Below are 10,927 nucleotides of genomic sequence, written 5' to 3'. Positions count from 1 at the left end.
TGGGATACTAATAATTTCATATAATTTTGTCAATTACTTTTAATTTTGTCATAATTATGAATTTGTTTAATTTTATTTTTCATTATCTCAAAAATATATTATTTGATTTAATTATTCATTTTATTTTGTTTTCATATAATTATATGAATGAAAGAATAATAATTAAAATCATATATATTATAAATAATGAAATAAGATATATAATATAGAACTGTATGATTCTTTTTTAAATATTTTAAATTATATTTCAATAAATACAATTATTAATTATATATATATATATATATATATATATATATATATATATATATATATATATATATATAAAATTTTCTAATTTGATTTATTTGTCTTTATTTTATCTCTGTTATTATTGCGTTTTGTATTATTGTTGTAACTGCACTATGGGCAACATCGTTTTAAAGGCTGTTATGTAAATAACATTTACGTAAAAGTTAAAATTAGTTTTTACATAATTAAGCAGGATACTGATTTTATTCACATAATTTGAAGGATTTTCTCTGTTAATCAATTTTAAATGTACTTATTTTAATAGAATATCATTTAATTTGCAAATCCTACATCACTATTTTATTTTAAAGAATTATACAGCTTTTGTTTTTTTAAATTGCCTCCATTCTGCAGTTTTAAGACTAAAACACTTTCACCATCTCTTTCAGAGAAAATGCAGAATTCATTAAAATAGTAAGAACATGAATTTCAAACAGATAAAAAATAAGGATCTGAAATGCACCATTTCCTGAGAGTGACCCATATAAACATCTGACTCGTGACTGTATAAACCTATTGGAGATTATCATCATAATAAACATATACTGTAGGTTAATATAAAACAGCATTATCTAATGAACATCTTCCAGCTGCCTCTACACCAACATCACCGACACGCTTCACCTTCAACATCCGGAAAAACAACGCCAGGAATTGAATAAAAAGGCAGTAACTCACATGTTCCTTGATTTAAAAAAAAAAGAAACAAACAAAAAACTTTATTTGTCATTTGGTCCAACAGAACCTGAGATTGCAAATGAACCGTACAGATTTTTAGACTTTTATACATTTTTTGTCCAAGAATCAATAAAATCTTCTACATATCATACTCCAGCCCGACAGATCTGTATAATTACAGCGAGTACTTTAGATTGTGCAGAGGGGAACAGCGCTGTACAATTTACAAAAGAAAGACAGAGTGTGTGTGACGTCACATGGATCAGACGACACACACCAACAGAGGGAGACAATGAGCAACAACATCCAGAGGGAAAAAATACACGAGTACACAAGATGCAGAGACGCGGACAAACGATCAGTGCACAGAGGAAGTCGAACACACATCATCAACCCGCCGGCCAATCACATCCAGCACAGGTGAAAACATCATCAGTGACATCATCGGGCTCACAGACCAGCTCGCGCTCAGCAACTCAACTTGTGCTTCTCTCAGAAAGATTCAGCTTTACTAAAACAAATAAATTAAAAGATGGTTCACGCATGTAACGCGCCCACATATGCGTGCAAACACACAAACCCCTCGCGGCCGGTGAATTAACACACGCGGCCTTCCACTAAAATCAAGTATTACCCTTTGTCGTTACATAACCCATGAGACAGAACATGTGACCCCAGAACAGTTCGCTGATTGGCTGTCAGAACGGCGATAAACCTAAATCTCACAAAACATGTCAAGAACTTGGAACATTTCACCCTAAGATTAAAAGAAGAATAAAGATTTATTTTCTTTAATGAAATTAAACCTTTATTTTGGGCTGTTAGGATATCCTGCAGTGAGATGGCGATGTTTTCATGACAATTTGTGACATTTTTACCCCAAGAAAAGACGAAATAATGGTAAAATGATATATTATTTCAAATATAATAAGATTATTTATAGAACATGGTAGCATTGTTGTACTGCATTTAATGTGGTTTAAAAATATATATTTTTACTTTTTTTTTTTTTTACAATCTAGTAAAATATTGTATTCAAGTAATAAGAATCTTGTGAAAATAATCCTAAATAATAAAACTTATAAAAAGAATTTTCCTAAAGCCTTATAGAAATGTAAAATTGAGGGAAAATGTACTTAATTGATGTGAAAATAATGTAATATAGTTGAACCTATAATATTAATAATAATGAATTGTCCTGGAAGCTATAAGTCTAAAAGTAATGTGAATTTGAGGAAAATTGTCATGAAAAAAATCTAATACAATTGGCATTGTAAATGAACCGTGTGTGTGTCTGTGTGCATGTATCTATATATATATAAAATCCCCAAAACAGACTCAATTTAGCTTTTTTTAATATATATTTTGATATTGGGTGAAATGAGCCACGTGAAATATTTTTGTGAAATATTTTCTCTGACTGAACACACACAAAAGAAACTAGAAACTGAAGTCAGCTGACAGGAGACGCACGCGAGACCCCAGGAGCGGATCTGAATGACAGTTCATCATGACACGTGTGTGCAGTGGGCGGGTCTTGGCTCAGCGAGCAGACGTGTGATTGGCTCAGTAGTTCCACCCAGACCCTCTCAGTGCCTGCGTGTGCGTTCATCAGCACGGGTCTGTATTGGTCTATGTGATTTCATGTCTGTCTATATGTGTGTGTGTGTGTGTGTGTGTATAAGCGTATGTCAAAGCGGCCGCGGCCTGTGCAGTCCGTCAGTGTCTGGGGTGAGTTGGGGCGAGTGTGTGGCTTTACTAGACGTCCAGTCGCCCAGAGACGCCTGCGCTGCTTTCCTATGGGCCAGTCTGTGTGTGATGGAGAATCCGGCGTTCCCCTCCAACTGGGACAGGACCACAAGTACCTGCCTGCAACACACCACAGGAAACACATCAAATTAGTAAAAACATGCACAGAAAGCACTTTTTAGGCTTTTCTAAAAAATAAGCAGTAACATTATACTAAATATAAAAATATTTTTTTCCCCTAATTTTAAGGCAGCATCATGTTTACTTTGCAGAGAAGATGCATTGCAATGCTGTCACTGAATTAATCTGAAACGGTGGATTCACAGAAACACATCCACTCAATGCTGACAAGAAGGCTATAGAGAAAATATGGATTAAACACAAATTAATAAAGTGCTGGGCGATTGATTAATTGCATCCAAAATGAAAGTTTCTGTTTACATTATATATGTGTGTGCTGTATAATTATTATGCATACATAAATACACACTCCTTCATGTATATATTTAAGAAAAATTTGCATGTTTACATTAATATAATTTATCTTATATATAAAAATGTCTTAAATATATACATTAAGGAGTGTGTATTTATATATGCACAATAATTATAAGGGCACACACATATATTACGTAAAAATATTATGTATTATGTATGCTGTTTTATTTTGGATGCGATTAATCGATTGCCCAGCGCTAAAATAATTAATAAAATAATATATATAAAATGTTTATTTACTGCCAACACTAAAGTCAACTGTGAGTCTAAGGGAAATGTACTTAATTGTGATGAAAATAACCAAGTGAAATAAAAATGAATATAATAATGATAATAAAATAATGGTCATATAAACCAGGCTTCATTTTCCTTTTTAAAAATAATTTATGGTGGATGCATAAATAAGATATTTATAATAATATAAAAAAGTTATCTTTATTTATTACTTGAACTGATTATTTAATTGAAATAAACAACTGTGTTCACTGAAACACCAGCAGTAGAGTGAGAGTTGAATGTGATTTGGCTATGAATAATTCAGAGGTCATGTGGCTCTCGCTGTGAACAAACGTTACATTAAAACACTTCAGGAACTAACATTCACAACGGCCGGCTCTCGTTCCTCTTGCTGTTAAATAAGGAAACCTCGAGCAAGAAGTCTGCGAAAGTTCCTCGGTAATTCAGAAGGGAATGACTCTGGGTGCACAGCGTGTGTTTACCTGTGCAAGGGCGGCACGCTGTCGATGGTCTTCAGGCTACCTCGGGTCGACACCACATTGAAGCTGTCAGTACAGTCACATGACACATGGAGGTAGTACTTCGGGTGACGGTTCTCCACGACGACGATAAGCCCCGCCCACCCGTGAGTCAGGTAGTAACATGTCATCCCTTCCCGACCCTGAGAGACGACATAAAGAAATCACACCATAGAACTGACAACACTGTGGTTTACAATTAATTCATTATAATTAATAAAACAATTAAATGTGTGTGTGTGTGTGTGTGTGTGTCTGTATATATATATATATATATATATATATATATATATGTGTGTGTGGGTGTGTGTGTGTGTGTATGTAAATGACATACATATAAAATATATACATTTAAGCATATACACATACTATATAATAATATTAAAAATAGTTTGTTAGAATTGTATTATTTTATATTATTTATTTCATAATATAATAATATTTCTATACATGTTTATTTATTATTGTACATTATTGTTTATTATATATATATATATATATATATATATATATATATATATATATATATATATATATATATATATATATTTTTTTTTTTTTAATTATGACTAATACTATACATAGATTTATACTATAATTATAAATGTCTTAACATCTTATACAGTATAAAACTTATGATATATAATAAAATATATAAATATAATTATTTTCATATTATTTGTATATAAATGTATATAATAATTATATTATTTTATAAATATACAATTACATCATATATACATAATACATATAAATTATTTAAATGTTTGATCTTATTATTTAAGTATATACACATACTATATATTTATTATAAATATAATAATATTAAAAATAGTTTGTTAGAATTGTATTATTTTATATTATTTATTTCATAATATAATAATATTTCTATACATGTTTATTTATTATTGTACATTATTGTTTATTATATATATATATATATATATATATATATATATATATATTTTTTTTTTTTAATTATGACTAATACTATACATAGATTTATACTATAATTATAAATGTCTTAACATCTTATACAGTATAAAACTTATGATATATAATAAAATATATAAATATAATTATTTTCATATTATTTGTATATAAATGTATATAATAATTATATTATTTTATAAATATACAATTACATCATATATACATAATACATATCAATTATTTAAATGTTTGATCTTATTATTTAAGTATATACACATACTATATATTTATTATAAATATAATAATATTAAAAATAGTTTGTTAGAATTGTATTATTTTATATTATTTATTTCATAATATAATAATATTTCTATACATTTTTATTTATTATTGTACATTATTGTTTATTATATATATATATATATATATATATATATATATATATATTTTAATTATGACAAATACTATACATAGATTTATACTATAATTATAAATGTCTTAACATCTTATACATTATAAAACTTATGATATATAATAAAATATATAAATATAATTATTTTCATATTATTTGTATATAAATGTATATAATAATTATATTATTTTATAAGTATACAATTACATCATATATACATAATACATATCAATTATTTAAATGTTTGATCTTAATATTTAAGTATATACACATACTATATATTTATTATAAATATAATAATATTAAAAATAGTTATAATTGTATTATTTTATATAATTTCAGTGTCTCCCACAATTAAAAAACATACATATACATACATGTTTATATATCTGCCCATGCATTTTTGTGCTCTTATTAGGTTTAAAATGAGTAGTCATTGTGTGCATGTGTGTGAGTGTGTATGTGTGTGTGTGTGTGTTCCTGTACCTCATGTCTCTCTCCCTTGTTCTCCGTCAGCAGGATGATGGCATCAGCGAGTGTGGTGGACATGGCCTCCACCTGCTCCACCATCACCTGTCTGGAGCTGTAGATGGCCAAGATGTACCCTGGGAAATCCTGACTGGGTCTCCGAGCGTTGGTGGGGCTGGACACTGTCAAAACACGCACAACATGGTTACTTAAAGAGGACTTTTCTCCAACTTCATCTTTCTTTAGTGTGTAATGTTGCTGTTTGAGTCCCTCCAGCGGGAGCTCTTCTCTATATCGGTGCCTCCATTGTCTTGAGTTTTTTTCCAGGAACGAACACGGCCACAATATTACCCATTTAAATAATTCATACGCAGAATAAGAGGTGGGGCTTGGTTGAGTTAGTTAGTAGCGTTATTGAAACTGGCAGTTATGGTAAGGGGCGGGACATTTCCCAAACATGCTTGAAGCGTTTGACCAATGACAACATCAGCAGCCATATCACCCTGTAGCCCAAGATTGCTTTCCCACTGAAGCTACTGGCCAGTGCCTGGATGGGAGACCAACTGGGAAAATCAGGAACTGCTGGTAGAAGTGTTAGTGAGGCCAGCAGGGGGCGCTCACCCTGTGGTGTGTATGGGTCCTAATGCCCCAGTATAATGATGGGACACTATACTGTCAAAGAGCACCGTCCTTCAGATGAGACGACTTTCTGTGGTCATTAAAAATCCCATGGCACTTCTCGTAAAAGAGCAGGGGTGTACCCCGGTGTCCTGGCCAAATTCCCTTGATTGGCCCTTAACAATCATGGCCTCCTAATAATCCCCATCCACTGAATTGGCTCTATCACCCTCTCTCCTCTCCACCAATTGGTGGCATGAGTGTAAAGCGCTTTGGGTGTACAGTAATACATATAAAAGCGCTATATAAATACCTCATTCATTCATTCACTGATCCAGCCGACCAATCAGAGCACATTGTGCTTTTTAGAAGGAGGGGCTTCATAGAGACAGGAACTAAATAATGATTATTTTCTGTGAACTGGTTCTTTGGGACAGCTCAAAAAATGCAATTCACATTATCACACAATGATGTCACTTATACGCAATTGTATTATTAAAACACCCATCACTGATGTGAAACGCGGATATTTTACATATCCAAGGCATATATAGTGAATAAAGTAGAAACATTTAATTTCTTGTGAACGCAAATGCTCAAATCAGCAGCTCATTGGTTCAATGGTTCACAGTTCTCAGCGTGTGTCAAACATGCCCAAGAGACTGTTCTCAGTTCAGTGTACTGTTGGACTAACTGGAGCGCTGAATGAGTTGGCAAAACCGGCATCATAGGATCATATACTCCTGGATACTGCCTCATTTTGAGATGGAGGGGCTGTCATACGCATCTGAAAGTGAGTTTGATTGAGTAACTTGTAGATCTGTGATGGCCAGTTTTCTAGCCAGTTCACTAAAAACCGAAAAAAAAGAACCGATTCGTTCACAAACTGGACATGACTAGAACTAAACAGCGTTACTGACAGACTGGGAAGAGAGGAGCTGCAACATTGTAGAATATGAGGGAAAATGTTTTTTGAAAAATCAAGCATGAAAACCTGTTCTAGTAAAGCTCAAATATTAAATTAAGCCTGTAAATGTGCATAACATGGCCTCTTTAATCTTGTCCAATGTTAATCCAGCGCCGTCGCTCATCTCTCATCTGTACCTGGTGTTGACGTCCCCGTCAGGTCCATCTGCCAGTGGTTGAAGGCACAGCAGACCACCGCGTACTCTCCCGGCTCCAGCATCACATCACATCCTACAAACTTCTTCACCGCACGCTTGCTGTGTGCTAACAGACGCCCCAGTACCAGCTTATTCCCGTTACCGAACGAGGCCCGGAAGACCATAATGCACAGATCCAACAGGTGACTGTCAGCCGTGTCTGAGCGCCTGGTGGATTGAGAGCCATTTTATTATGTTGTTGTTTTTATGATTATTATTTTTTGTCTCATTCTGTGTTTATTTTGGTGTTGTTTACCTGCTGCCCTCCTGGAAGAGGGCGAACTCCAGCGCGGTTCTCTCCAGGACGGTGAGCGCGGTTACGGTCACCGGTTTACTCGCCCGGCAGGGGAAGCAGCCCTGCAGACGGACTTCCTGCCAATCAGGATGAATCTTGCAGATATCCACCGAATCAAAGTACCTGTACACAAGATTCATGCTCCATTTAGTTAACATGTTCTGGTTACTTTACATCTACTGATAGACTGACGCATTAACGGAAAACCTTATATTTTGAGCATCAGTTGATAATCAAACCTTATTAGTTCATAAACAGAAATGTCTTCCAAAATCCTGTTTGTTAATTGATAGTAAAAATGAGTACAAAAAGATAATCATTATATATATATATATATATATGTTTCTTCTCATTTTTATTATTAAACAACATGAATAAAATATTAAATTAATAATTTTGAATTAATAATTTTATTAAAACAATATTTTTTTTTATAATTGAATAAATATGGTGTAAAATGCCTTTAATTGTTGTTTTCATATTCCTACAGATCTCATTTGCCATCATTAAATATGTATACAAAAAATGTATTCTATGTATTTTTTTAAATGGATAAATGTCTTTAATTTAAAATGTATGTAGATCTCCTAATGCCATTATTAACAATTTAAAATATTACATTCATTCCATTTGAATATATTTATAATTAATATAGATTAAAAACAAATCTTGTAGATGTAGATCTCCTTTGTAATCATTAAATATGTATTAAACATAACAATTTTTTATATTTTCAATAAATATAATGTAAAAGTACTATTTTATTTTTGTTTGCAAATGTATGTAGATCATCATTATATATTTAAAACAAATTGAACAATATTTTTTAATAAATGTGTAAAATATGCTTTTTAAAAATGTAATTAGATTTCATTTGTCATTATTGAGTAATGTGTATATAATATACAATAAAATAAAAGTTTAATAGTTTTTTAATTAGGATTTTCAGAAAACAATGTATTCATATTTTAATCATTTAATAATTTTAACTTTGAATATTTAAAAAAAAAACAATGTATGTAGATCGCATTTGCCATCATAAATATGTATACACATGTATACCACATCATATAATCTAATGCAATATAATATAATGCAAACAGTATACACGCCATGAGCCTCCTGCAGATTTATATCACTTCTGCCCACTAATAAGATCCTCTTTATTTCTGGAAAGCTCTGATGAAGATCATCTCAGATTAAAGGTCAATTTAGCGCAGATGAAGCGGTTAATGACTCACTTAATGAAGTCTCCGTATTCCATCCAGAACACGCCTTCACTGCTGCCGTGAGCCATGAGCTCGTGACGCAGATGCTGCGGCCAATCGGCCCACTCGTCCGACCAGGAGCCGTTCCAGGAGAAGCGGCCCCATGGGTTCCTCAAACGCAGCAGTCTGAAACAGAAACCCCGCAGTGCTTTGTGATAACCACTCACAAGTAGGGTTGGGTACCAAAACCCGGTGTCTGTATAACCGGACCGAATCAGAACGCAGATTTCGGTACTTATATATTTAAGTATACTTTATAGGAAATGTATTTCAATGAATCATAAAATTGCCCTGATATGTCACTAGACATTAAGAAATCATGTTAATTTCAAATACTTATATCACTGACAACAGTAGTCCGACCAGGATATTGTCATTTAAAAGTTGTTGTTGCAGCCCTTAACTCATGTTGATGTTGACATGTGTTTTGGCCTGAAGCTCCACCCTCCACCTATCGACCAATCCCGAAGTCAGCATCTGGGTTGCCAGATCTGCTCTAGTTACCACAGTGCTAATACAAATGTTCCTGCAGCCAATCTGGCAACCTCGAGTCAGGGGGAAGGGGAGAGGGGAAAGTGATTGCAGTACCAGTTTTGGCCACTATCTTACATACACTTCCTTTAAACTTTTTATAAATTGTTCAATAATAATAATAATAATAATAATTCTTTAATGTCATCCACTGTCGGTCACTGTCTTTTTTTTCTCTTTTTTTTTAAAGTATCGGTTCAGGCACTAGTAACATTTTAAAAGTATCAGTTTGCCACCGGTATCATAAAAAACCCAAACGATACCCAACCCCACTCACAAGATTCACAACTTTGTGGATGGCTTCATTATTTTGTCACAATACAATTACAATATAAAAAACAATTCACTTCCTCAAGCGTGTGAAGACATCAGAAAACCAGTATGGACTGCATTTTTGCATTGCATGAGAGTGTGAATCATTTCCATTCTATGGAAAGCAGTGTTATACGTCATCGCTTGTGTCATACGGGTGAACAAACCCTTTTTCAACAGAAAGTGTTGTAAATGCGTGTCTAACCTGTAGCCCTGAACGTCTCTGACGTCCAGTATGGAGTAGGCGTGTCTTGGGCGGAGCCCCAGAGATTCATATACAGCATCATCCACCTTCATGTTGCCGCCTCCACAAGACGCCCCCATCAGAAAGCTGAGACAAAACACATATTTATCATTTATTATTCACTTATATATAATTATAGAAGTGTTATTTCAGTATCATTGAATAGGTTTTTCATTTTTAGATTTTCCTTTTTTCATTTAAATAATATTTTTATTATTTGTTTGTGGTAACACTTTACAATAAGATTTCGTTTGTTTATGTTAGTTAACATGGACTGACAATACTTCTAAAGCATTTATTAATCTCAGTTAATATTAATTTAAACATTTACTAATCAATTATAAAAAAAAGTTATCTGTTAATGTTATTTAATGGATCAGAGCTAACATGAACTAACAAGGTATTTTATTAATTAATTTTTACAAAGATTAATAAATACTGACTATTGCTCAGTTAATATTAGTTAATGCATTATCTAATGGGACCTTATTATAATATATATTCTTTATTAATTATTTCAGTATTAGTATTTTTATTTATGTTAGTACTTCAAGTTGAAAATGAGAAATGTAGTTGTATTTTATATTTTATTTCAAGTAACAATCATTTTATTTTATTACTTTATTTAATTATAATAATAACAACCCTATTATATAAAAACCATATGAATATTGAAATTACAAAAATAAAACTTCATAACACATTCAATTCA

General features: G+C 32.2%; 1 protein-coding gene across 5 annotated transcripts in view; it reads right to left on the bottom strand.

Annotated features, from left to right (window-relative positions):
* Positions 1-981: 981 nt before the first annotated feature.
* Positions 982-10,927, bottom strand: part of capn15 (calpain 15) — a 42,176-nt gene continuing 32,230 nt past the window's right edge. For all 5 annotated transcript variants that reach the window (XM_067434573.1, XM_067434572.1, XM_067434574.1 and 2 more), the window contains 7 exons: positions 10,177-10,302; positions 9,102-9,254; positions 7,822-7,983; positions 7,507-7,733; positions 5,803-5,966; positions 3,936-4,114; positions 982-2,838 (listed from right to left, as the gene is read on the bottom strand). In XM_067434573.1, coding sequence (XP_067290674.1) covers positions 2,661-2,838; positions 3,936-4,114; positions 5,803-5,966; positions 7,507-7,733; positions 7,822-7,983; positions 9,102-9,254; positions 10,177-10,302 — 1,189 coding nt within the window. In that variant the 3' untranslated portion in view covers positions 982-2,660. The remainder of the gene's footprint in view (positions 2,839-3,935; positions 4,115-5,802; positions 5,967-7,506; positions 7,734-7,821; positions 7,984-9,101; positions 9,255-10,176; positions 10,303-10,927) is intronic.

This window comes from Pseudorasbora parva, chromosome 24 (assembly GCF_024679245.1).
Source record: "Pseudorasbora parva isolate DD20220531a chromosome 24, ASM2467924v1, whole genome shotgun sequence".
NCBI classification, from domain to species: Eukaryota; Metazoa; Chordata; class Actinopteri; order Cypriniformes; family Gobionidae; genus Pseudorasbora; species Pseudorasbora parva.
Note: the sequence above shows the minus strand (reverse complement) of the source record. Positions and strands in the feature narration are given on the sequence as shown.